The 27469-nt window shown below is 38.9% G+C and overlaps 4 protein-coding genes across 4 annotated transcripts; 2 read left to right on the top strand and 2 right to left on the bottom strand.

Moving 5' to 3' along the window:
- Positions 1-961: 961 nt before the first annotated feature.
- On the bottom strand, positions 962-4330 carry ndufb5 (NADH:ubiquinone oxidoreductase subunit B5). Its single transcript, XM_029429176.1, has 6 exons — positions 4174-4330; positions 3121-3203; positions 2348-2414; positions 2149-2210; positions 1595-1701; positions 962-1180 (listed from the first exon to the last, which is right to left on the bottom strand). The coding sequence occupies exons 1-6, from the start codon at positions 4289-4291 to the stop codon at positions 1060-1062; spliced, it is 558 nt and encodes a 185-aa protein (XP_029285036.1). The 5' UTR covers positions 4292-4330; the 3' UTR covers positions 962-1059.
- Positions 4331-4486: 156 nt separating this feature from the next.
- mrpl47 (mitochondrial ribosomal protein L47) lies at positions 4487-7781 on the top strand. The gene is made up of 7 exons (XM_029429177.1): positions 4487-4667; positions 5377-5528; positions 5632-5692; positions 5776-5872; positions 6414-6544; positions 7137-7232; positions 7389-7781. Exons 1-7 carry the CDS (start codon positions 4501-4503, stop codon positions 7498-7500), a joined length of 816 nt encoding a protein of 271 aa, XP_029285037.1. The 5' UTR covers positions 4487-4500; the 3' UTR covers positions 7501-7781.
- Positions 7782-8179: 398 nt separating this feature from the next.
- Positions 8180-17464, bottom strand: actl6a (actin-like 6A). Its single transcript, XM_029429175.1, has 14 exons — positions 17251-17464; positions 15470-15546; positions 14521-14695; positions 12659-12759; positions 12267-12364; positions 12010-12104; positions 11612-11718; positions 10947-11036; positions 10757-10818; positions 10071-10185; positions 9830-9910; positions 9329-9424; positions 9045-9131; positions 8180-8852 (listed from the first exon to the last, which is right to left on the bottom strand). The coding sequence occupies exons 1-14, from the start codon at positions 17273-17275 to the stop codon at positions 8772-8774; spliced, it is 1290 nt and encodes a 429-aa protein (XP_029285035.1). The 5' UTR covers positions 17276-17464; the 3' UTR covers positions 8180-8771.
- aldh7a1 (aldehyde dehydrogenase 7 family, member A1) lies at positions 17400-21044 on the top strand. Its single transcript, XM_029429174.1, has 2 exons — positions 17400-17549; positions 19050-21044. The coding sequence occupies exon 2, from the start codon at positions 19055-19057 to the stop codon at positions 20675-20677; it is 1623 nt and encodes a 540-aa protein (XP_029285034.1). The 5' UTR covers positions 17400-17549; positions 19050-19054; the 3' UTR covers positions 20678-21044.
- The last annotated feature ends 6425 nt before the right edge of the window (positions 21045-27469 follow it).

The raw sequence follows: 27469 nt of genomic DNA, 5'->3' as shown, positions 1-27469 counted from the left end.
CACAGCTTGGATGGTTCCCCGCTTCCCCCTCCTGAGGTACCGGATGGTTTTCCGGAAGCACCTTGGTGCCGACCGAAAGTCCTTCTACGAACTTCTCCCACACCCGCTGCTTTGCCCCTGCCACAGCAGAAGCTGCCGCCCTTCTAGTCCTTCGGTACCCTGCAACTGTTTCCGGAGTCCTTCCGGATAAAATAACCCGGAAATTAACTATATAAATTCCACGAATTAATTAATTTTCTTTTGCATTTGGGGTAAAACAAACAAATGGATACATCCGATTCAGGACTTTTCTTCAAATAAATAATAAAATTAGTACTCCATACTTGGAGAGTAATCCATCTATGATCTGTGCCTGGTTATTCTTGTGTGGGAGATTATTCTGACCATACTGGGTGAGAGGCAGGGTACCACCTGGACAGGTAATGGGATGACACATGAGGATAGACATACACACTTGTATTCACAGCTACAGGGTGAATCCCCCCCCCCCATTCTGCATATTGATGGTCTGTGAGAGGACACAGAAGCATCCAGAGACAGAGTGGACATTAAGACTTAAATCTTACCTACCTCTGCTCAGCAATGTTACCTAACACACAGATGTCAAGGAATATCTTACCCCCAAAATGATCAATTTTAGATCAATCACTCACAAAAACAAAAAACGAAATCTTGACGAATTTAAGTAAATAGGGGCTGCATTTAACAACAGCAAAACTATATGAAATCATCCGTTTACAAACTATCATGCAACTCTAGCAGATCATTTGAGTTGTATGCTTAGTACGTCTCAGACACATGCATTATCGCTAAAACTGTACCATTTAAAAACAGTTCGGCATTAACAGTCTCATGGTTGGGCAGGTGGAAGTGTTTTAAATATCAAGGTTTATAAACAAAAACAAAAAAGTTAAAACATTTTTGCATCATGAAACCAATAGAACCACTGCAGGACAACATATACGAGTACATATAGATACTTTATTTACGCAAGAAGGGGAAAAATGTACAAACAGTGAGATTGAGCGGCATGATGTACTGATGTCAGACACACCCGGACTAATGGTCAGGTGTTGACTTGGGGCTGTAGTCAATTAGCTCCTTGTCTGGGGTGTCCACCTGGAACCAGGGGCCGTCTCCTCTCGTTTTCATCTGTCGACGCACCTCTTGCTCTGTCAGTCTGTTGACGACAAACAGGCACTGAATTAATGAAATCATGCTTCAGAAATAAAATAAAACAAGAGCGAGTTGTGAATCCAAGAGTGCTACAACACCGCTCCCTTTTCAGAGCCAGAAAAAAATGACCAAAGACATTTCTTCAAAAAAACGTTCCTATTTGCTTACACACTGAATCTCATTCACATTTTCGTGTGATTAAACTAGACTCACACATAAACCTGGGATTAAGGGATTCCTTTAGCTGTAATGCTTAGTACATGATAGTACAATAAATGCCGTAACTTAATTTCAGTTTATTTCTGTCGCTGGGGAAGTTCATGGCAATTAGAAATGTCTTTATGCCCCTGTATCACAGCTGCGTTCTGACCTTCACACAGCAGAAGCTACAACATAACACACCGGTACTAAAACTAACCTCATGTCGGCCTTTTCTTTCTCTATTTGGATTGCAGCCATCATCTTCTCATAGTCCTTCACTGGGGAATCATAAAAATTCCTTGCAATCCACCTGGTGATGGGGTGCTGCAATGACACACGCAAGACCCAATTATTTTTGAATGACTGCAAATGTATCTGATCTGAATAAACAACTATAGTGACAATATTAGATTTGATCCTTTTACATTTATTACTTAAAATATTACTACATGAATGAAAGGAGAACTGTACATGTACATCTGAAATAAGTTTAATTACAGAACTCTGTTTAGGTCTAAATAGCACTTTAAACAATCTTTGGTCTAATTTTTGCAGACATAATGCTCATAATACATTCACTATAGGCAAACACAGCTGCTTTAAAAAGGTTGGCACAGCAGTGAAGGCTTTGTGATGTTAAGGGTGATTATGGTATGCACAAACTGATACCCATTTCCAAATTGAATGCATGCTTGAGCCCATCTTTCTCTGAACGAGGGTTCAGATCGGTGACACAAAAAGGACATCTGAGATAAGATGCTTGTTACGTACCTTGTAGTATTCCCAGTGCTCAGGTTCGTAGCCCCCAGGAATTTCAGCTAGCTCTGCCTCACCTTCACAACACAAATCATACTCAAGTTCAATGCAAAGTAACATGCGATTTCTTTTTGACTTAATCATTAATACACATTTTTAAATGACAAACTATTCACAACTGATACTGAAAGCTTGAAGACATAGCCTTACTTACCCTTGAAGACATTCACACATGTGACAATGATAGCCACAGGGATGCCGGTCAGTAGGACGTAAAATTGCTGAAAAGAAAGAGAGAACACAAAATGAAATACTGAAAATTGTAAAGTTGCTCTGGGGTGATTAATACTAAAGGTGTGGCCAAGCCAACATGTCAGGAATAATTGTTACTTTGATGCAAAATCAGTGGACATTTCATGCATGGCTTTCATTACATTGCACTTCTATAATTAGAGAAACTACAAGCAAAGGAGTAATTGTTAGACCAGAAATGCTGTACACTTTTGAGTTTGAGGCTTGCATGGTTGCCTCTTTATTGAGTCCTTGTAATGATAATAACACAAGAGTGTAAGGTTATTTTATTACTGAACTAAATGAAAGTCATTCTGGATCAGTGCATCTTTATTTGTGAAATATAATGACATCGAGCATGTTCAAACATGCTCTAAAATAAGGGCAATAATGGCACTTTATTTATTAGGTGGATTTAATGAGTAAATTACAACAGTTCTGAACAGTGATGCAAATCCCTTCAGGAATAAAACTTCAAAGACTGTTGGGGGGGCTGAACTTGAGTAACATTACAGGCTTTTAGTATCCTTGTCAAAACGGTAAAAGAGTGAGCAGGTACATCAGGGCTATTGACACACTGACTACTGCTGGCATTGATCTAATTATCTACAAAGTGCAGCTCTTAAATTTGGGCTGGGACAAACCCTAATTTCTCATGATCAAAGGAAATTATTGAGATTGTCTAACAGTACTCACCAATAAGCGCAGAAATCTCCTGTCATAGAAGTCAGTGGGTTTGATGACAAACATTTTCTTTCCATGACCCCAACGAACGGCCACTGCAAGACAAGACGTGATAGTGTTGTGACCAATAATTTCACAAATAAAGTTAAGTGCTTTATTGACATAGTATTGAGGTCATGATATAAAAACTAGATTGACTGTGACTTTGGTTCCTGTGATAATGTCATAGATTTATTAGGCTGTAGTATGTGATTATATCCACAATATTGATGATTGTTCCTCATTAAATCAAGAGCGGGCAAAATCCCTTTTATGATCAATATCACAGCGCTATCCTGATATAATATATTTTGATATTTTCTAAGGTTTACAAAATCGTGTGGTAAAATGTTTAATGTGCATCCTACTGAGTTAAATGGGTTCTATATTGTTATAGTGTTTACAAATTAAAAGTACACATATTTCCCTAGTGTTTAAGATCTCAACTTATTACAGAAGTTTGTGTATTACCAATTATGACTTAGAATGAATTAGACATACGAGTAATTTCGGCAGAAATATTGTAAACCACAATATTTTGTATGAGAAATCTAACACGATAACATTACATTAAATTCAACTGTATTGTCATTGCACAGAGTACAAGTACTGGGACAACGAAATGCAGTTAGCATCTAATCAGAAGTGGAAAAGAAGCAGTAAAGTGCAGTGTAATGTACACGTATAATACAGGTATATAAATATGACAGATATGAAAAAGAGAACATAACATGGGGAGAGGTGTCATTCAAACGCTACTAAACTATTAGACAGGCTAACAATTACTATTGACTTTAAGGAATAGGAGGGCAGTTTAAACATGGTATTAGCCAAATACGAGTAAGCTATCTGTAACTACTGAAGTAAAGTTACTAACCTACTTTGTACTTTTTGTTGACAACAGGGCAAACGATACCAGCTAGCTAATATTAGCATGCTAACAAGCCCTGTCGCAAGGTCATAAGAAGAGACGGTCACCTTTAGGGTGAAACTTTTCACTCTTTAAACGACCAGAGCGTCTCTTACCTTTATCTGCCCGTGGGATTACTCGAGTGAGTAAATTTGCGGCATTATTTCCAGACTTCAGAGGACTCAGTCTGGCTGCAATAGCAGCAGCAGACCTGAGAACACTCATGCCCACCATCTTTACTTAAGGACCGTTCAACAACACGAGCTCTGATTCGTTGATGACGGAGCGAAGCAGAAACTGCCATCTTTTTATTTTGTATTTTTATTTATTCTAGTTTAATTGTATTATAACGTACACACATTACGTAAACATTAAACAAATACATGTGTAGAAATAACAAAAAGTAAAATAATTAAAAATGTATATGTTGCGTAGAGAAATGCATGATGGGTAATGTGGGAAGACCTACGGTAAAGATGGCGGCGTCCTCATCAGCAGGACGCGTTTTGACTCTTTGCAAGCAGTTTCAAAACGTCTTTAGGATATCCTCAGCGATTAATACTCACCAGTGTACTTCTACTTTGACAAAATGCCAGCCAGCATCTTTACAGGTAAGACGCAGTTGCAGTGTTTGAAACATGACCTAGAAGTAAAGTCAACGTGTTCCCAGCTGGCTCTCCTCAGTGACGGTTTGTGTTTCAGTGAAGATTTAGTAAAGACAAGGAGTCATTATCTAATAAAATACAGTAAATAACAGTCCCAATAAATTAAGGTAGGCATTTTAAGTCTTACATACATTATGCCAAATGCAGACATGCGTTAAATTAATCCATGTGATCCATAAGTGATATTCTTTTGACTGACAGTTTTATGTTTAAATTAAGTTTTCAGTTACTGGGTGGTCTTCATAGTGTTGTCAACAAATGTAGTTGTAAAAGGTTGTATTCAAAGTCATCACAGAATGCAAATAGAGCACTAATCTGACAAACCATGGGTATATTTAGAATACGACAAAGCTTTTGTAATAGGAGAAATTGAATCTGCTTTACTTATTTCTACAAGTACCCCTTTCTATTTTGAATTTGCAGGCTAAACTGAATATATTTGGGGGTTTAAGACATTTAAATACATCATCTTGGACTTTGAGAAACTGAGATGGATGTTTCACTATTTTCTGAGATATTAAAAACTGCTTAATCAAAATGATGGTCCGTTACAGCCCTAAAGCAAACCAGCAATCACTAAAATCAGTTTCTGGGTCAGAAAGTATTGGACAAGACATTATTAAGTTTTTTATTATGAATTTATTTTGCACCTACCAGGGAAAAGTCTCCACTCGCTGCCCTGTCTTGGTACAGTCCCATCAGCCCTGTGGGTCAGTGTCGAGCACTGCACACGTCCATCAGCAGGAGAGGGCTGGAGGAGTTCTTTGACTTCCCTGAGAACTGGGGAGAGACCACCGTGAAGTCAGGTAAAACACTGAAGTATTTGAGTGTTAAGAGAGCTCATGCCTCCATCATGGCTATTGCAATTATGTAGCTTTAATAATAGGAAATTGTTTGGAAATGTTGTAGGTGCACCATGGACTGCCAAACATCTGAGAACAAAGAGCAATGAAGATTTACACAAACTCTGGTAAGCTGTTGAGATCACACTGGTGATTCACAATGTATGAATAACATTTGTCAGCAGTGTGTAACGCTCTCGTTTAATCTCAGGTATGTGCTGTTGAAAGAGAAGAACTTGCTGCTCACACTTCAGCAGGAGGCAAAAATACAAAGGGTTGCAATGACAAGTCCAGAAAGATTGAGGAAGGTTGGTATTTTGCTCAAGTCATATCTCCACCATTAGTTCTTGGAGTTTGGAAAATGCTTAATTTCAACCATTATGTTTTCAAGTTCAGGAATATGCTTTAATTAAATGAATCTCCAACATAATCTGGTGTTTCCTCTACACAATCATTCTTCTAAACCAAAAATCTTTTAATGTTTGAAATGAAACAATCCCGTCATCATATGTGTGCGTTGTCTCATGATCAAAACATAAAAAGGTAATATAAACAGCTGTTAAAATAAACGTCACTAAATACATTGATTGCTGTGGGTATAAAATTATTCTGTAAAATTTAGATGTGATGATAAAGGCAAAAGTCTGGAAATTTGGGGTTTAGGTACCTTTGTTTGTGCTCTTAAAATGGTGTACGATCCCTGAGTAATGTAGAATCGGGCAGGTCGACTTTGACTCAACCTTCAACAGAGCTAGGTGGGTTGCTCGGTTTGTACCTGGAGTATTTTGGGTGTTTGTCTTGAAGTAGGAGCCCTGGCTAAGGTGAACCTCGCTCTCTTCTTCCTCCCAGGTTGATCGGGGATTGTTCAGACTGGAGTCGGTGGTGAAGGAGAGAGAGACTGCTCTGCGGCTGCTGCAGACGGGACAGGAGAAAGGCAGACCAGGTGCCTGGAGGAAGAACATATTTGGATACGCCTACTGGTGAGGACAGATTCTCTGTATACATTATATCACACGTGCACATGGAGAAATGCAGCACTCTTTTTTGACAGTTAATCTCACTGGCTCTGATTCTCAAAAGAGACAAAGTTGCAGGCAGAACATTCATACAAAGACCAAATTGATCATAAATCCTAAAAGCACTAAGTGCAAAAGCGATGGTTTAAAAACTAAATTCAAGAATAGGTTATTGGAATCATGCTGGACCGCTTTGGTTCATGTTGTTTAAGGTTAAGAGGGGCAGAGAAAGACTTTTACCAAATTCTGTACAGACTGAGAGGATGGAGACCTGTGATGAAGAGCGTATGCTATGTTCATGTGACTTGTAAGTGGGCAGGGAAGGAAGGAATTATACCAGTGTTAAATTCTGACACTAATACTCATGTTTTACATTATTCCACTGATCAACGGGTGGTAAAGCGCAAAGAATCTTTTTCAACAGAAGTGTAGGCAAAGCTGATTTAGACTTACTGCAGGTGGTCTGTAACCTGATTGCAGTACCTCAAAGGGGCTCAGCTTTAGAAAATGTAATGTGGGAAGTGGCATCACTCGTGTACTCTTTTCTTTCCCTCAGGTATCGGTTTAAAGAATATGCTATTCCTTGGTACATGAACAGAAGGTATAAGCGTAAGAGGTTCTTCACCCCCAAGTTCGTCCAACCACACATAAGGTAAGATATGGCACACATGCAATATTGTGCCCTTTTTTTATATAGTGTAATGTCTTTGTAGATGTAAAAGATGTGTGTGGAGAGTTCAACTCTAAAATCCTGTTATCTTACAAAAACAAAATGTTTTCTTTATTTTTATATTTCTCCGTCTTGCAGGCTGCGCTTAGAGAAGCATCTTCGTGCTAAGTCCAGGAATGCGAACTTCAAGAGGGATACTCAGTCCAAACTCAAGGAGACGTTTCCTCAAATGAAAGTTCCTGCATCATAAAATCTCAAGTTCATATTTTGCAATCAAGAAGTTTTTTTGGCAGATGTGAACATGACATCTGTCCAGACGGTTAATGTAAAGTCTAAATCAGCTAATTTTAAGTAACTAACTGTTGTCCTATGTCGAGTGAGTGCATTTATCCAGCTGTATGATTCTATATAAAAGATGCTACATCACCCTGAAATGTTTTCGTCACTCATACCTTTTTTATTTGTTTAACTATTCCGTAAGATGTGTATTTAAAGGTAAAGTTTACCCCAAAATGCATAACTTTCCTCTGACTGAGTGCTCAAAGAGCCAAAAAACGAGTTTCTTTTCAGAAATCATGAACAGGTTATTCAAGATAATCCAAACACTTTATTGTGAAAGGTTTCATGTAGGAACTATTTCTTTCTACCGAACTACGGCCAATAAGTGAGCACAAACCTTTAGAGTAGATGCACGCTTCCTTCTGCACAGTGATGGTGTAGTTCGGTAGGAAGAAAATAGTTCCTACATGAAACATTCACAAGGTGTGTAATTGAGTAACTGGGGCATGATTTCTGGAGAGACATTGCTGCTGTTGAGTTATTTAATAATAAAAAAAAATCTTGGCACTGAGCAGCACAAGCAGAGTACCTTCTAGTTAAATGTGTTAATGCTACTTTATATTTCCATTACAAGTAACTATGAGCTTTTATACATTTATCAAAAAACAGACTTTATTTTTGAAAGACCATGTGGCCAATGACGAGCAAAGTGAAAATTAAATACAGATTTGTTTAACTTGACACCAATAAGCAAAGACACGGCTTTTGCATCTGATGAGTTTACGTACTACACAAAATAAAAAGGTATATGAACAGAAGACATTGACCCCAAACTGTAAAGTTGTTCTTCCACATCACCCACATTTTACCAAGTCAGTATTCTGCAGAAACCTTGCAGAGCAAATTCTGTGTTTCTCACGTTTTCTATATTGCAATCAAAAACTTGAATTCGAACCTACACGTACAAGATCAAGGTTTCCGCAGAACTCCAACAATCTAAAGATAAGGCTACTGACCAATGACAAACAAAGGAACTTAAACCCCATTTCATCATAGTGACAGTTTACTTTGCAGATGCGAATGTCGGATTTTCACAGTAAATCCCAGACGAAACTATTTTAAGAACAAATCATACAAAGCAAGATCATCTGTGGCTGTTCCTGAGTCAGGGTCAGAGGTGAATGACTCATGATGTTGAGCTTGTGACAAAGAGTGATGGAGAGGGTGGAATTGGATATCAAATCAAGGGCACTTTCTGTCTACACACTGCTTTCCTCCCTCTTCGTACTCTTGTTTGGAGATCCACATCTGTTGGAAGGTTCCCTGGCAGACACAAAAAAAACAGATTGATGGATTGAATAAATCAGGATAAAAAGACACACACAACACACACACACTTTAAATCCCATCAGTGTATGAGAGTTTCCTTTACCTCAAGAACTACGTTCATAAAGATTAAAAACCTGTCTTTGACATATTCTTATAAACACAGTTTTAACTGCCGTGTGTCCTTACGAGTGACGCCAGGATGGAGCCTCCTATCCAGGCACTGAACCGACGCTCCACTGTAGTGTTGTTGGCGATCAGCTTCAGCCTCATGCTCTGCAAATCACAGACAAACATGTTAAACTCTGGCAGGAAGAAGAGCACTGTTTAATTATGTATTTAAAAAGATCAGACCACATAAGCAACGATGCATAAATCAATACTTATGTTGTGATTTGCAGTCCATCATTAACAAACAGCCTAAGATAATAATGTTAATGACAGTGTGTGAGGAAGCGGTGGCATTAACTCACCGGAGGGGTTTTCTGGGAGAGTTCTCGGTTCAGTCGGTCTGTGAAGCCCTGAATGAGCGTGTTTCCTCCGGTCACCACCACACTACCGTATAGACCCTGAGAAACAAAGTCAAAAGGTTGAGAGTTTGTATTGGGCATGCCCAATTTGCCTCAACCAGCTACACCTACTTTCAGTCAAGGATTTCCTGCATTTCAAGATAATTGTTGATCTTTGCCAGAGTACGTGTTGCATTCGAACAAATAAAATGCCAGGCATCGTTTATAGCATTTTAATTGAAGCTGCGGGTTGGCCTAAAACTCACCGTTAACGATTCATTTACATTCCTGGCAAAATTCATCGTCAACAAAAAGGTTTAGGCAAGACATGTTTACCTGTTCAGTCATTTGATATTAATTCTTATTAGGAGAGTCATTTAAATGGATTTAAAAGTCAAACTCAAGTGTTAAAGAACAGGAAACATATTTCAGACACTACAAAATGTGTAAGCAATGTTTACTCACCGGCCGGATGTCGATGTCACACATTCCCACGCTGGTCGTCACCACGTGTCCAACTCCTAACATGGTGTTTCCAGACAAGCCCTGAAGTGATCACAACAAACATCAAAACTAATTCATTACACATAAAAAGCAACACACTTAGACACTGGAAACAACTTCTCATGACCGAGCGTTCCTTGTTTAGAGCAGCGTTTAGCTTTAGCCCTGTTACCTCACACACACACACACACACATACAGCACCTTGGCATTAGAGGGGTCAAACAGCCCCTCTGGGATCTTCAGCCTCTCAGCCCCAAAGTCACAGTTGTAGCCGTTGGGCAGCTCATAGTGCACTGTGGGCATCTGTGCAGCAACCCTGATGAAAGAGAAGGGCATTACCTCTAGAGATTCACGGATTGCAATTTTCTTGGCCAATTTTCTAATTTTTTTAAAGTCTGAACTGCCGATTCTGATTCCAACTTTCTTCCTAAGAACTATAATTGAAAGCTAACAGAAACATTTTTGCCACTTTTCTTTCATGTAAAATTTGAAATTCAATTATACGTTTATAAAAAACAAAAAACAGACTATTAAACAACTTACATATTCTCCAAAACTACACCAAGTTACAGGACCATCACTCAAAAAAATCTAGAAATAAAAATGCTCCAGATTACTGGACAAATAAAAGTCATCATCGAAATGGTGCGTGATTGTGTGGCTGTGACGTTTTATGTCTGTGTTAAGTTGACGTGCATATATGAGACTGGTGGCCGATCGATCAGTGCGTCTCTAGTTACCTGTGAGTTAGTTATTATGGGATGAGCTTGACATATGACCCTTTCAAAAAGAGGTTTACTTTCAGCATGCAAACCTCCATAGAAGCTGAAGGTTTACGTAAAGGATCATGGCCACCTAATCGACAGATGCGTATTAAATTTGCTTACTGTTCATCATATGGCGAGTCTGACACCTGCAGCACAGCTGCCTGGAAGTCCTGGATCACACACTGCAAACATTAAGAAATCACAAGTTGGCACATATTTAACAAAACACAATATATACTAACCAAATCAGCAATGATTGTATTACTGTAAGGATACAACAAATGTAGAAGAGTCTAAGTTTGCTGCTTACGTTACACATGTAGTTGTGCCATGAGCGGGTGACTTGAGGTAGTTTCTCTTTTTTCTTCCAGCTGGCCGTTGAGCCCTCTCGCACACCATCCTGTAAAGTAAAGTAGTAAAGAGTGAAGTTAAATCTCCCTGGTTAAATTTGAGGATTTCTTTGTTATGTGATTTACAAACCTGTGTGCTACAGACCTGTAGGCTGGTGCTACATTAATCTGGTTGTGCTAGGTTTCCCATCCACAATATTACTCAGTTCATACTGTTTTTATAAGAATGTACATCCAAGAGTGATCATTATGATCACCCTAAATACAAAATGAATATTAATATGCTTTAACATTTACTTATCCAAACAGCCAGTTAATTAAATGTAGGCACATTTACATTTAGATAACAGGGGGAAACATTTCACTACATCACTGTATACATGTTTTATCATAACCTTCAAAACACAACGTTACTGCATTAGTAAATACACATTTGTTCATTCTAGAGTATTTGTCAATCACCATCTTCACCTGTCCTGCACCCTGATGCCTATTATTACTACTACAAGAACAACAGCAGGTCATCAAGCTGGAGCAATATATGCCAAATTTATCTACTAGATTATTTATACCGTTCAACCTATGAAACACTGAAATGAGATTCTCTAAAATAATGTAATCTTACCTTTGATGCAATCATGTAAGGGGGGATTATTTCAACATTTAACTCTTGAAAAAGCTCCCTACACTGCATGCTCATGAAGTCTCCAGCCAGCGGCGATTTGACGATGCCTGTTAGAGAAAATGTATAACACATGACTTGTCATATAATACAGTCAAGTACAGTAACTGAACACTTGTGGGAACAAGCTGGCTTGATTGGCAAGTTTTGAGATGCACGCGCCAACCAGCAGATGGCAACATAAATCAGAGAAGATGACACATGAATCAATGGAGGATTATACATTTTTCACTACTCCTCTTATGTAATTAATGCCTTATTATTTAGTTTCATCTGTAAACCGGGTCAAATCTGCCGGTAGATCATCAATTTATGACGAATGATTCATGATAAGTGTTCACCTTGCTGCAGGACGTAGCCATCATGCACTGGAATTGCTGTGGTGTGTGTGGCTCCACTGTCAAGGACCAAGCCTGTAGACCGCCCATTGGCAAAGCTGAGACACTCAGAGTAAAGGAAATGTAATAGAATTCAACATGTAAGAGATGGAGTATAAGTTCTCTGTATCTCTGTACAGTACTCTGAGAATATTATCAAACAGTAAAGAGACATTTTTAGCCCCGTCTCCCATCCTTTTCTGGACGAAATGAAAGGATACGCAGATAGCACAGCTGACTTGCAGAGGAAGAAAGCAGGAATGTTGTAATGTTCAAACATCAGCTCTGTTAGTTTCTCTCGCTTCGCTCGTGTGTTCCACTGCGGACACAAAACAGAAAATAGGCTACAACAGTTATTTATTATCATCATTGTCAGCAAAACACAAACTCTTCTCTTCAAATCCTCGCCTCACCGTATGTGGATTACAGTTAAAACAATCAGCATCTCAAACGGTCACCAGCTACTGTGAGTATTTCCCTACGAGTTAATGTTTTAAGACAGAACAGGACTTTAATCTGACAGCGTTTCGCTGTTGGCTGAAAAATTCCAACTATGTGAATAATGTTTGACCGTGGTAAAATTAGAGAATAAGTAGCAAGTGTTCAAACTTACCGATGCTTCTGACATGAGCACTGGATGCAGGCTGGGTTCAGACTTGAAGTGCATCTTGTAGGTGTGATCCAAGATGGCCTGGAAACTGTCCCAGTCCTCAACTGTAAAAGGGACAGATAAGAAAACAAGGGCAGGTCTTGTTAAATATCAAATCAGTGCTGATTTAATATTTGCGGCTAATATACAGGTGAATACAAAGAAGAAACAATCATCTGTGCTTTACATGTGATAGCAAACTTATTATTCCAGTTCTAGTTTTGGGAAATAATGTGCCGTTTTGGTAACCAAAACAAAAAGATGTGGGTTTTAAACTGAAAACAATCTTAATATGTTTTTTTTTTACACATGAAGAAATCCTGTATACAGACAAAGACATTGAGCACATAGTAGCTATGTCTTAATAGATTCATTTTATTTATAGCTGCAGGACTAAAAACATCAACGTCACAAAAAACATGCATCTTCCATCATCATTGCTGGGTCAGATGGTAGAGAAAATAGAGCGATGAGGAACTTTTTTGGATAATAATTTGAACATCGGGCACCGATGTTCCAGGTCAGCCCTCTGAGGGAGCCTCAAGTCCCACAGTGCTGTTCTGCTGCAATTAATTTTGGTGTCACACTCGTCTCTAAATAGCCTCACAGCCAAACTCCACTGGACCAGATTCTGATGAGCATCATCAGCTAGGTCAGTGCACCGGAGCGCTTGTTTCATATCCGCAGTCGGCAATACTCCTGAGGTGACAGATATCAAACGCAGCAGAAAATATTTTCATTCATAACAGAGAATTTTGGCTTTAAATGTTTTGGACAAGTGGAAATTATTAGACAATTAACGCAATCGGTCAATAGCAAGGAAATTAATTTACAACTATTTTGATAACTGATGTTTAAATCATATATCAAAGACAAAAGCTAATATTCACTGGATCCAGCCTCACCAAAGTGAGGCTTTTGATATCATTGTAAATTTAAGTTGTTTGAAGACCTCACAGAGGGCTCTTGGGAATCATAAAGGGCATTTTTAATACTTTTTTAGACTAAACAAATAGTTGATTAAAGAATAAATAAGAGTTAGTTGATAATTAAAATAATCTTCTATTGCACCCTAATAATAGTAATAGGGTAATAATTATCAAATTGAGAAACACAATATAGTTAATCTAAATAACTTTGAACAGGAAGAAACCATAAGAATTACATTAAAAAAGTAGGAAATCTAGTCTAAGACCAAAACATAGGAAAATATTCCAAGATCCAAACAGCAATTTTTTTAAGGCTCAAATTTAGCATTAAGAACTGCTCTGGGCATAAATCCCACATCTGGCTTTGAATGTCCACGAGGAAGAAGAAGAACAAACAAGGAGGGGGAAAAAAGGATCACCGTCAGGCAGACATGGCAGTAAACTCAAGATGGAGAGGGGTTTGCCTTCCACCAAGAGGAAACTAGACGATCACGGGAGAGCTTATGTTAATGATTTGGCTTGGTCTTCAAATAATCTCATTAATATTCATGATGAACAGCAGTCATCTATACGTCAGTCAGGGTTGTGACGAGTTCATCTACAAAGATGGATCACAGTCCGACCAAAATAGTCTAATTATGGGTATGGATCAAGCAGACTGAATTATCAATATTCATTGCTGAGTTTACGTCACAGACCAGGACAAGAAACAGGGTTATGCACTTATGGGGTGAAAATGTCATTTCTCAGCATTGCACATACAGAGTAGAACATTTTGAAACAGCCTGGCCAATCCATAACCCTAGCCCAAGAAAATGGAAATTAAAAACCAAAATGTTCTTTGGATTTTAATGCAAGAAGAAAGGAAAATATCACACGTCATGAGTCAACACTCACTCATGCCATTCTTGAGCGGAGACATGACCTCCATGCTCTCCCTGGGTACCCTCAGCTGGTTGGTATCAATATAGTAGGTGGTGCCACTCTGCTTGCTCTTTTCACCATCCGTCTCCATTGGCGTGCTGCCATCCTCTCGGTCAAGAGTCACACCTATCACCGTGGGGAAGTCCGCCTGAGCCGAGCCAAAGCAAAACAGGACAAAATACAGGTCAAGATACGTTCTCACACACTCTGGTTTAGCAATATCAATCATAAGAACACACATTCAATAAAACTTTAATCCGAAGATCAACCACATCCAAAACACTGACTGAAGAAAATGAACATTGACATAAAGAGTGAATCATGACCCTTTTAACTTCCTAACAAAAACCAGTAGGCCTATGCAAACGGTGATAAAGGAAAGTATCTTGGAGTACATGTGATTTATTGTTGTTTTTTTACGGCGGTACCGAAATGGGCATCAAGAATTGTAGAATTTCACTAGTATTGTAACCACTGGTATCGACACTAGGGTTAATAAGGATAACACATTATATTTGAAAGCAGAAAAGTCTAAGGATGGGGATTATGAGGTGAGGTCTAGCACTATATGGCACATAGTATCAAATGGAACTGAATCCCATTACAGAAGATGACCAGTACATACAATAATGTGGTATGAGCACAGGGCCAATATTACACAGATTATAAAGATTAATGAGAGTATGGTCATGGACATTTCTCTTATCAAATATATAATATTTACACAATCAAGCTTTCCACCTAAAGCATAGATAAATCAAAACCAAGCAAGCACTCCGGAACGATCTGAACTCAATTTATGCCGCCTGTCTCCAGGGTGACAGCCCTCATTTCTTGACATTGGCGAACCCCCGGAGGTAAGAGGATGCGCAGAGGAAGAAAAGACACATAGTTAATCAGGTCATTTGAGCAATCCACTTACCTTGGGACAGTCTTCTCCTGCATAGCCAGCTCTTACAGTGTATGAGCCAATGTCGAACACCAAAGCTCCCACCTCATCTGCAAAATGACAGAGGAGCAAAGATTTAAACAGTAAAAAATTAGCCACATGAGGAAGGTCAGTAGAGTTTACTTCCTCAGCAAATACTGTACATAGATTTGAAATCTAAAACAACAAATGGCATTTTAGTTGCAATATATGTTTCCTTTCCTAAAAGTACATCACTTACTATAAGTGACAAGCTATGAAAAGCAAGTTCCAAAAAGGAAAGTATCTCAATAAAGACAAAGTTTAACCTGTTTTGCACAGCTGTATCTCGACTCATCATCAGTGTTATTGGTTGATATCAGTGCTTCACTAATTAAAACATATTAAAATAGATAACTGAATGTTAACTTGTAGTGCTGAAATAATTAAAGTAAGTCAAATAAAAATAGCAACATATTGCTCAGTATTTATTGACTCTGATGTCGAAGCTATAGATTTATTAAACAGATTACTTAGCTAAAAATAAAAGAGCGGGGGAAAACAGAATAAAATGGACAATAAACATCTCCTTCCTAAAGATAAATAAAGTATGTGGTGTGAAGGTGAAAAACACAATACGGCTCTTATATTTCAAATCAGATGTCTGTACTGAAATGTTACTTGAACCACACACACACAAGCTGTTCTTCTGGATTTTTCACATCCGTTTCAGCAACATAAACTTAGGGTGTTACAATATTATATTATTATAATAAAGCTACATAAAGCTTGCACAAGGATTGTGTTGCTGAATCTAACTTTAATACTGGGGCATAGTTATTATTGCAATTGACATCGGGCTGGGCAATAATTCAATATAATGTATCATCTTTCAATGGAATCATATTGTGATGAATTTATTAATCTAGATATCATGATACACAATTGGGTGTGTCTAAATTGGTAATAATAAGCACATACTAACTCAAATTTCTCAGAAAATCTGCTGTATATATAGTGCACACACATATACGAGTATGATATATGCATGTGCACAATTTTCTTCATTCATTCAGCTTTATTGTTTAACTCCTGTGTCCCTATTTATGGGAAGTACTCCAGTATAGTTAAATATATCAATGTATAGCTGGAAATATATATATTTTATTTTCTCTATAACTTAACTTGAAACTGATGTTTATTGTATTTAATAATATTGTTGATATTTGCATATTATTGTATATTTATTTCTTATCGTATGACAATGTTAATTTTCCAGCAGATCCATTCAATAAAGAAGTTATTACAGTTCGGAAAAAAACATCCGTGAAGTTTTGTTTTGGATAACATTATGTGTTTGTCAACTGAAACTATTTAAATATACGTAATCTTAAATAACGTTATATCGTTCAATTGTCGCGTTAAATCACAATGAAACTTGTATCTCCAAGCTTAAGAAAGCGATGATAACGTTAACGAAATACAAACGGAACTGGTTTTGAGTTCGGCAAACCCACTTCCATTCATTTCCTTGCTAGCTAGCTTAGCGGACCGGGGTTACATGGTTGCATCAACAAACCAAGCTCATAAAACGACGCACTTACAGTGTTAACAAATACACGTATTATTAAACCCATTAAAGATGTTAGCAAGAATGTAGCTTTAGTCTACCGCGGAGATAGACGTTAGCATAGCTAGCATAGCATAGCAAGCTAACCATAAAGCTGGCTAAAGCTACAGAACGGGACAACGTGGACTACAGTTTCGTTTTATTTGAATCATGAGAGCCCACTCACCGCCTCCATACACTCCGCCACTCATCCTCTATATTATCTCAACGGCAACCTTCTTAATATAAGTTATTACAGCAGAATCACAACCGCTAAACGGTTAATCACAACAAAGGGAGTTTGTTAGCATGGATCAATCTAACAAAGCAGGCGCCACACTGCGTCGAGGCGGCTGACCAATCAGAACGCAGCACAGCATCAGTACTTCCGTTTTAGCTGTGACGGAAACAGCCTGCAAGTACGACCATACTCTGGAGTGGACGTGGCCCTGCGCTCTTAATATCAACGTGAGAAAAAACTGATACGTAAGTAGCATAAACTTACTTTTAATCTTTAAAAAGTATATGTACAGATAGTGTAAGAGCAGGTTTTATAACAGCACAATGATGTTAGTGTGTTGACCGTAGGACCTTGAGTCACGGTCGTTTAAACGCAACAAGATTGACGCTGATCTCAGCGACCATGTCACTTCATGCTGCAAAAGTAGCAACACTGATATGCATACTTTCGAATCTCAAAAATGCTAATCTGAAATTATGATTTTGGTTTAAATTCATAGTTATTGTCTGTGTTAACTGTCTATTTTTTAATACCATAAATAACTTAAGTTTTGACAGCCTCGTGGTTGTCAAATTTGGTTCATGCGCAAGCGCGTATGTTGGCTATGGTTGAGTAATTTACTGGCTAGAAATGTAAGTCTTAGAAGAGCTATGATTGTATAACTCATTGACTATTTTGCATGAAATGCATACAACTCCAAAGTTGTAAGTAATAATCAGTCCCAATCCAAACACATATTGAGTAACTTGTGGCTTCTGCTGTAGATATTTTGTATATTGACTTAATGTTTTATATAAGAATCTCATACATTTTCAGTATTATACCAAACAATAAGGAATAGAGTCCAAGGTGACCTCTTAAAATTGCTTGTATGGTGTCACCAACAGTTCAAAACACAGAGATTCCACTTTATATCATCGAAAACTAAGAAAGGCAGAACATAGTCACATTTTTAAGAGCTGGAACCAGTGGATGTTTGGTTCAATAAAATTATAAACGCAGAACTGATTTTAAAAATTGTTTCAGATTTATCTTGTGTTAATCAAGTTATTGATTAATCAACTAACTAACTAATCACCCAAAATAGGAATTTTGGGTGTCTTGCACTGTACTTATCTAAATGCATTCATAGAGAAAGAGTCGTAACATAAGCTCCTATTTTTATACTTGCAGGCTCTGGTCAACACCTGTTGACTGTCCGTGTTCCCTGTAGCACATGTTCGCTGAATGGTGCATTACAGTACAGGTCATTTAGCAGACTCTCTCCCTGAAGCAACTCAGGGTTAAGTACCTTGCTCAGGGGCACAATGGTGGCAGCCCTGGTATTGAACTCACAACCATCTGGTGTTGTATTTGCAAGCCGTACCACTAGGCCATCACCATCCCCGCATTAGACTAAAATGCAGCTTAAGCAACTTTTGAAGTTATTTATTCATTTTGGATTGAACGTTAACTCCACATCCGTAGGTGAAAGGTAATTGATTACTTCAGTGACAATAATTTGATAAGATAATATGACGTGTCTTCGGGATCTAGGAAATGTTATTAACTAAACCGATTCTCGATACATATTTCAAAAATATTATCAACAGATATGAAAGTTATGAAAATAATTGTTAGTTGCAGCTCTAGATACAAGCTCACCTGAATGTTGTAGTGAGATTATTCTGTCAACAATCATTTATAAATGTTCTTCAAACATTTTGAAACTTGTAAAATAACTTTAAAACTTGGTTTACTTGCAGCACCCATGCAGCGCTGCCTCACTCTGACCTTTGCTCGGCACAGCAGGCTACTATTGAGAAATAAATTTGCATCTGTGCAGCAGTCAGCAGCCATGTCAAGTCTCCTCATCAACCAGCCCAAATACTCCTGGCTGAAAGAGCTGGGCCTGTCTGAGGACAACCCTGGTGTTTACAATGGGAGCTGGGGAGGCAGCGGGGAGGTCATCACATCCTACTGCCCCGCCAACAATGAGCCGATTGCCAGAGTAACCCAGGCAACAATGGCGGAATATGAAGAAACTGTCCAGAAGACGAAGGAGGCTTGGAAGATGTGGGCAGATATTCCAGCTCCCAAAAGAGGGGAGATTGTGAGGCAGATTGGAGATGCTCTTAGAAAGAAGATTAACGTCCTCGGGAGCCTGGTGTCCCTAGAAATGGGCAAGATCTATGTTGAGGGAGTGGGAGAGGTTCAGGAATATGTTGATGTCTGTGATTATGCTGTTGGTCTGTCGAGAATGATTGGCGGGCCCATGCTGCCTTCAGAGAGACCAGGCCATGCCTTGATCGAACAGTGGAACCCAGTTGGTCTTGTCGGCATCATCACTGCCTTTAACTTCCCTGTGGCTGTCTATGGCTGGAACAATGCCATCGCTCTGACCTGCGGCAATGTCTGCCTCTGGAAAGGAGCTCCGACCACATCTCTCACAAGTGTTGCAGTTACCAAGATCGTGGCCGAGGTGCTGGAAAAGAACAACCTGCCGGGTGCTATCTGCTCCATGACCTGCGGAGGCGCTGATATTGGCACAGCCATGGCAAAGGATGAGCGGGTGAATCTGGTGTCGTTCACTGGCAGCACCCATGTAGGCAAGATGGTGGCCATGACAGTGCAAGAAAGGTTCGGCCGTAATTTGCTGGAGCTCGGTGGAAACAATGCTATCATCGCGTTTGAGGATGCCGACCTGAATCTTGTGGTTCCCTCTGCCGTCTTCGCTGCTGTGGGAACTGCTGGCCAGCGCTGCACCACCACCAGGAGGCTGATGCTGCACGAGAGTGTTCATGACGCTGTGGTTGAGAGGCTCACCAAGGCCTACAAACAAGTCCGCATCGGAGACCCCTGGGATTCCACCACCCTTTATGGGCCTCTGCACACCAAACAAGCTGTGGATCAGTATCTGGCAGCTATTGAGAAGGCCAAGCAGCAGGGTGGCACTGTGGTCTGCGGAGGAAAGGTGATGGACCGTCCTGGAAACTACGTGGAGCCCACCATTATCACAGGGCTGGCTCACGACGCTCCCATTGTCCACACCGAAACCTTTGTCCCCATACTGTACGTCCTCAATTTCAAGACAGAAGAGGAGGCGTTTGCCTGGAACAATGAGGTCCAGCAGGGCCTGTCCAGCAGCATCTTCACTAAAGATATGGGTCGGGTTTTCCGCTGGCTGGGGCCCAAAGGATCCGACTGCGGCATCGTGAATGTCAACATTCCTACAAGCGGAGCGGAGATCGGAGGAGCCTTTGGTGGAGAGAAACACACAGGAGGTGGAAGAGAGTCTGGCAGTGACTCATGGAAGCAGTACATGAGGCGTTCAACCTGCACGATAAACTACAGCAAAGATCTTCCTCTGGCCCAGGGAATCAAGTTTGAGTGAAGCCTTCAAGTGGCTTTGTTTAAGCGTTCGACGAGCCCAAAAGGACAAGGAGTGTTGCCTAACAAATGCTAGACATTTGTCATTGCATTTTTGCATTCAGAAAGGTCGGTTGGAATGTCAACGTTTGGAATCATTTTTGGATCGGTTTCATTTCTCCTGTATCAAATCTATGTCTATGGTTGTAGCATCAGATATTAATCCTGGTTTGAAAATAGTGTTGTGTTAAAGGTCAAATACTGTTCCCACAAATGTTGGTGTGCACTTTTCTACTAGCACTTAGAAAGTTTGAGTGCTAGACGATTGTACCAGCTCTCTAATATACGGTGTAAAAAATAAATAAATCTTACCTTTTATTTTGAAAGAAAAACTGATGTGGACCTCATTCATGTGTAGATTCAATCATTGAAGTGCAAATAGCATTTTAACACTGACTGCTTAAAACCTTTTCATCAACATTTCAAGCTTAATAGGGGGAAGATATTAAAACACTGGCCGATGGCATCTCCTTTGCAGCATTAATACTCTGCATCTAGAGCACCCTATGAGAAAGAGTCACATTGTGCTTCAAAAAACACTGATGATGGCAGATGAAAAAGGACATTATTAATGTCTGATTTAGATTTTATGTCAGACAAAGTGTGAGGGGAAACATTAAACCTCATATATTTCCAATTACATTTGAAATCCTCTTGTCATCCTAAAACCAAATATTTAATTGTGAATACACTGTCCAGTCCTTAAGATCACCTCATTTTAAGGCAACATATTATTTATTTAGTATGACTATAAGTCTTGTACACATAATAAAGTTCAGAAGACAATAGTATATATATAAATACACAACAGGGAGCATTAGGAGAAGACACAAAAAAAAGCACATTTGACGCACTGGACATCACAAGTATTGTTTGGAGCGGTGCGAGGCCGTTTATTACTGGCATTCATTGGATATTTTTTTTAGAGCATTGTTCAACGTAACTGAAATTATTCCAAAATGGATTGGCAATGGGAGTTGTACTTAAGAGGTGTCCATTGTACATTACCTACAAATCATATGACATCTTTTTAATGTCAGAAGGAAAAGCACAAGTGTTACTAATAACATTAACGAGCCATCATGCACAATAGCCCTGAAACTGAAGCAGCTCAGTGGAATACAGCCATGATTAATTTTATTATTTACACCTGTGTTTTTACTACTGTGACATGTCGAAATGTCTTCAGTGAAAAAGGACTATTGTTTCTGATTCTCATTTTAAAGGACATTCATACATCTATCATGCTTTATATAAGATGCACTTGTCTAATTATCTGGCAAAAGTGCCACCCTCTTTCATTCACTTCCATAGATAGGCTCCCCTTTAACCCCCAAATCACTTCATCTTCCTCAATATCATCATAATTATAAATTATACCTAAAAGCATTTCTATGTACAGTACTGTCATTATGCACTGTAGATGTTTTTGATCTCATTCTTGGGAGTAATGAACACATCCTGGAACTCAGTGTTACGACATGTTTTCCCTAAATAATCGAGGATTTCAGTAACTTATTTCGCAATGTCTGTCAGTATAGTATTGAAGAAATAAACCCTGTCCCTTTAATAGAAATACTACTCCATCTCCCATCCTTCATGCCCCCCATATGCTCACCCTCCCACTCAGCTCTCTACCTCATACTCCAGCTCTCTCTCTCTCTCTCTCTCTCTCTCTCTCGCTCTCTCTCTCTCTCTCTCTCTCTCTCTCTCTCTCTCTCTCTCTCTCTCGCTGCATTTACTGCTCCTCCCAGCAGCATCGACACTCACAGCTGAAAGGAAGAACTGAAACGACAGTGCTCTGTACGACTCATAATCCATGCCATTTAGGACGTATGCAGAAAACGCCCACTCCCTCTGCTACTCATCTGCACTGGAAAAAGGTAAAAAGCTTGAATTATTTGCCAAATGTTATAGTTTGTGGTGTAAATGAATGCACACATTGTTCTCTGGATTAATTTATCTGTGATTCACTGCCACAGTAAATCTGAAATAAAAATAACTATATATTGGTAAAATGTCCATGTAAAGCACAAAGAAGTACATTCCTACAGTTTAGAATAATATTTGTATTCTAACTAAGACTCAAAAGAAGCTCTGAAATCATTTCTGTTAAAAATGGGTGTGGAGCCCAAGCTAACAGTTAAGCCACCACTGCAGAACTACAGGAACAGAGGAAACACTGGTGAATGTGGTATGTTGGTTGAGAGCTCGTCAAGTCTATCTCTCATCAAGGGTTGTGCTTGCTTCTTTAGGCAACTAGGAGGTAATACCTTATCTCATGTTCTGAACCTGTAGTGCGCTATTATCACATCAGGGTTGTTCCCCACTTCCTAAAATAATTTTTCCCATACATGAATTGTGTGATTCACTTCTTTGGAAACTTAGAGCATGTTAGGTCTTGCTTTATGTTGCTTGTTGCACCCCTGATTTACAGAAGTGTCTGGGATTCCCCTGGACTGAAACACTCTCACTTCTTCTCTTTGCACATTTCCTCTGCAGCTTCTCCTTGAAACAAAAAGCTATATGCTCCCGGCCCTACTTATTCTGCTGTAAATTGACTCTTTCGTGTACATTTTACACATGTAACGGATGCTTTTATTTAGAACAAATTATAATACAGATTGACATGAAACATTTATGATGTTGCCTTTCAGTCACAGGATAGTCTTTTAAATATTAGATATTGCATTCACCTTTTCAACATTTTATATATGCACGTTAATATCATTTATAACATGTATGTCATAAAAAAAAAATCTTATTTATGAAAGCAGCACAGGATATTCTTTACTCTCCGCTCACTCAAAACATTCTGACCTCTGATGATTGAATGTTAACACATGTGTTCTGTTATTTTTGTGCTGATTGTATTTGCATGAGCTGAAGACAATAATCTATTTTATTCTATTCTCTAAGTGAGACAAAGAGGAATTTGAGGTTTATAATCACATGATATGAACACTTAATGGGCCAGCATATATATATTAAAGTCTTGCTGTGATATTGTAACTAATTCTGTTCACATGTCCCACCTCCCCAAAATGGACACCATAATTCTTTACTGCGTGTACATACTTCTGTTCTGCTGTATTCATTTGGTTAGCAACAGTGCTTGGCCTTTGCCATCAGCAAGCCTGTTTCCACAATCGGTGTCCCGGTAGTGTGACTCCAACACAACATGAGAGGCATTATCACAGACACATTGACGGCTCTTCACCAAGCTGCCGCTGTGACAGTCTCTCATGGGCCAACAACCGCACTAAGATTAGACAAGAACCTGACACAGGGACAGAGTAAACTGCGGGTAGTTATGCTCTGGACTTACACATGATCTGAAGTGATCTCTTCTGAGAAGCTACACGTGAATGTCACTGTGGATCCTTGTTATGTGACCAACAAAGGATCTGCTGGGGATGGTAATAGCTGATGTGCCAGATCTCGCTTTCTTTAGTTTAGATGCAGTGCAGCTAGCCATAAAAGATCCTTTAAGTACAATATTACAGTAGAGTAAGGTTTTGTCTTTTGGAGACTTCACAGCATAACATCTGCAATGTGACACAGCAGCACACACACACACACACACACACACACACACACACACACACACACACACACACTCTAGCCAATAGCACAATAGCACTTATATTTACAAATGTCATTCAAATTATCCAATCTTGTTTTTTAAAGTGATAATTCACCGGCAACGTTTGACTCGATATGGATCATTTCAATTGGGCCAGTCAAGCCCAAGCTGTGCCAGTCAGCAAGTAAAACCCTGAAACTGTCAACATCTATTTTCCTCATCAGAGAGAGAGAGAGAGAGAGAGAGAGAATGGTGGCGAGCCCAGCGAGGCACGCATATTTTAAGTCACTTTGCACTCTTCAAGAGGGCCCTTTTTTCAATAATCCATTATGCATAGCATCTCTGGCTCTCCCTGGTATTTCTCCTACCTTCTTGACGTCAGTTGCCATTTGTGAGGGTTACCCTGGCAACGGACAGCCTCCCCGGGAGATGTCTGGTGGATAAGACGGCCCTGATAAAGCCTTTTAAGGTTCTACTGTTGCTACACCTTTTAATTGCCTTTGATACAGTGGAAGTATAACATGAGGGTCGTTGGGGATCGTCGCCACATGTGGGCAAAAAATGGGAACGTGCAGATAAAAATAGACATTGAGAATCTGCTTCAGATTGACGTCCTATTATCTCCACTTGATTTGATCACCCACGTATTGGGCTCATTTTTGAGTAGTCCTGTGAAACTGTATTGGACATGATAGGTCTATTTTTGGCCACGTTTTGCTCTAATCTTCCATTACACAAAGAAAACATGTTTACGACGCATTTTAACAATGTGAGATTGTAGTGATGACATAATATGTAAAGACTAGATAAAACACCCAGCTCGTCGTTATGTCTCTGAACTATCTGTGGATGTAATTATGAGATAATATATAAAGATCATATATCATCTAAGTTGCTCATGTAAACCATTAAACCCTAAATCCCCTCTGGCATGCAAACTTGTCCATGCACATTATTGATATTATATTATAATAAATGTAATGTATTATTGCAGAGCATTGCCATTTTGTATCTATGCAAAGAAGGGACACTAAAACCCTCAAACCTCCCTCACATTCAAATGATTTCATTTAGCTGCCTGACTGTTACCGTACTTTACTACCCAACCCATACTGAATTTGCATCAATGCAAAAATGTCTCATTCGTACACAACAATACAGTTCAGATACTGTACACGATAACTGTTCCTGGCTCTAGGAGGCTATTTATAGCCTCACCAACATGTGTGTCTTTCTTTTATTTTTTCAGACACCAGGCTATTGATGTGCTATTTTTACAGTGTCAACATGCTCCCTCCCTCTCTTTGGTTGCCAAGCAATGGGCCAAGGGACCCGATTGGCCAAGGATGTGCTTTTGGACACCTTGACTCTGATTCTCAGCTGGCTAATGAATTCAGTATTTCCGCTCACTAGGCAGAGAGCAGAGGAGGTGACTCCTTCTTATGTAGTTTTTTTAATTTCCTTTTAAATCAATCTGTGGTCCAAAAAGGCAAAAATATATTACAGTAATGAATTGACTGTTTACTGAAACGAACTTACTATCTAGTGTATGACTAGAGTTAAATTGTAGTTGCATGATTTTTTGTATCTACTTTTAAGTATCCATGTGACACAACAGACAGCTTGGGCTGACCCAAAATTATGTCATATTTAAAACAAGTAAGGCAAAAACCTGTTTGTGTATCATCGTTCATCACTCTGTACATTTATAACCGTTCAGATGTCATTATTATTGTGAGGATGTAAGGACTATTTTGTCTCTGATATAGGTTATGATTTGTAAGCTACTACAGAAACACACGAGTAATACATACTGTACATTGCTGTATTTAATAATGTTTTGAATAACTACCACTTTCCAGGCTGCACTAATGGCAAACCAACCACAACATATGTTTCTGCTAATCCTAATCCTCATAATGTGTTTAGGGGGAAATTGGTGTGACACACCTAAACTACTGCTGTGTGTGTGAATTCAATTAGACTTAATCTGACCCCATGCCACTCCGAAAGGAAACCAAGGGCTGGGCAACTTTCATCTTCCCTCCATTGATTGTGGCTCGTGCAGAGATATGGAAAAGCCTATCCCACTGCTCCCTTTCATTGGCCCCATTAAAAATTCATCCTGTCCTAATGGAGAGGGATCTTTTTCAATGAGCCAACTGCAGGCCAACCATGGTGTGCCAGGGTGAGACTTGGCACAGCTGTCTCCCAGCACAAGCCAAACCTTACAGCCACAAAAAAAAAAAATTGAAGTAGTATGATTTATCTCCCCTGTTCTGTATTGTAGTTACTGGCTATACTGTAAATGTTTCAATATTGTATCAACAGAAGAAACTACTTCTGTACTAAATCTATTTGTCTTCCTGTCACCTGTTACAATAAGATTATTTATTAAAAGCGTGTCATGCCTGCAACTAATTAGTAATTTATTATTTTATTAATTAACTGAAAATATCTGGTTTATAAAATGCCCATCACAAGCTCCCAGAGCCCATGGTAACATCTTCAAATGTTTTGTCTCAAACCCAAAGATATTCTATTTACTGTCATAGAAGACAAAGAAAAGCAGAACATATTTACATCTGAAAAGCTGGAACCAGTGAATTATATATAAAAAATTATAAAAGATTCATGATTATCAAAATAGTTTCTGTTTAACTGTGTATTGATCGATTATGTGTATTGACTCATTTTTGTAGCTCTATATTTTTTTCATTTCATGGCCACTAACAATATTTTATTCTGTTTAATTGTTTGGTTTATAGAATGAAAATAACTCAAAGATAATCAATTTTTACTTACATAAAACAGAGAAAAGCGGGAAAGTCCTCATATTTGAGAAGCTAGAACCAGACACTGTTTGGCATTTTTGTTTAATAAATGATCAATTGTCAACATTTTTGCCGATTAATTTTCTTTCTTGACAAATAGTTTTACCTCTAAAGCATAGGCCTATAGCTAGATGCAGCCTTAGATTTAGCTAATTATAGTGTCAAATAGGCTTTTCATTTGGCAGTTATATTTGAATAGCTGCAATATTATCACCTTAGATTTAATGTCTATTCCCGTACATATACTGTAGGTTGACTTTAGTATTTTGTACTTATGGGGTGCTTTATTATGCAAAATAAACCTAAAAAAATTGAAAACATGTAACTTTACAATAAC

The sequence above is a fragment of the Cottoperca gobio genome, chromosome 4, assembly GCF_900634415.1.
Source record: "Cottoperca gobio chromosome 4, fCotGob3.1, whole genome shotgun sequence".
Taxonomy (NCBI): domain Eukaryota; kingdom Metazoa; phylum Chordata; class Actinopteri; order Perciformes; family Bovichtidae; genus Cottoperca; species Cottoperca gobio.
Note: the sequence above shows the minus strand (reverse complement) of the source record. Positions and strands in the feature narration are given on the sequence as shown.

Coding starts and splice junctions, on each gene's coding strand:
- actl6a (XM_029429175.1), bottom strand. CDS start 17,275: ATGAGTGGCGGAGTGTATGGAGGCG. Junction 10,819..10,946: donor GGCACAACTACATGTGTAAC/GTAAGCAGCAAA, acceptor TAATGTTTGCAG/TGTGTGATCCAGGACTTCCA. Junction 9,911..10,070: donor TTGACCCCTCTAATGCCAAG/GTGCTGTATGTG, acceptor TGATCACTTCAG/GGCTTGTCTGGAAACACCAT.
- mrpl47 (XM_029429177.1), top strand. CDS start 4,501: ATGATGGGTAATGTGGGAAGACCTACGGTAAAGATGGCGGCGTCCTCA. Junction 5,873..6,413: donor GTCCAGAAAGATTGAGGAAG/GTTGGTATTTTG, acceptor TCTTCCTCCCAG/GTTGATCGGGGATTGTTCAG. Junction 7,233..7,388: donor TTCGTCCAACCACACATAAG/GTAAGATATGGC, acceptor TCCGTCTTGCAG/GCTGCGCTTAGAGAAGCATC.
- ndufb5 (XM_029429176.1), bottom strand. CDS start 4,291: ATGGTGGGCATGAGTGTTCTCAGGTCTGCTGCTGCTATTGCAGCCAGA. Junction 3,204..4,173: donor AATCCCACGGGCAGATAAAG/GTAAGAGACGCT, acceptor CTTGTCTTGCAG/TGGCCGTTCGTTGGGGTCAT. Junction 1,181..1,594: donor AAAGAAAAGGCCGACATGAG/GTTAGTTTTAGT, acceptor TGTCGTCAACAG/ACTGACAGAGCAAGAGGTGC.
- aldh7a1 (XM_029429174.1), top strand. CDS start 19,055: ATGCAGCGCTGCCTCACTCTGACCTTTGCTCGGCACAGCAGGCTACTA.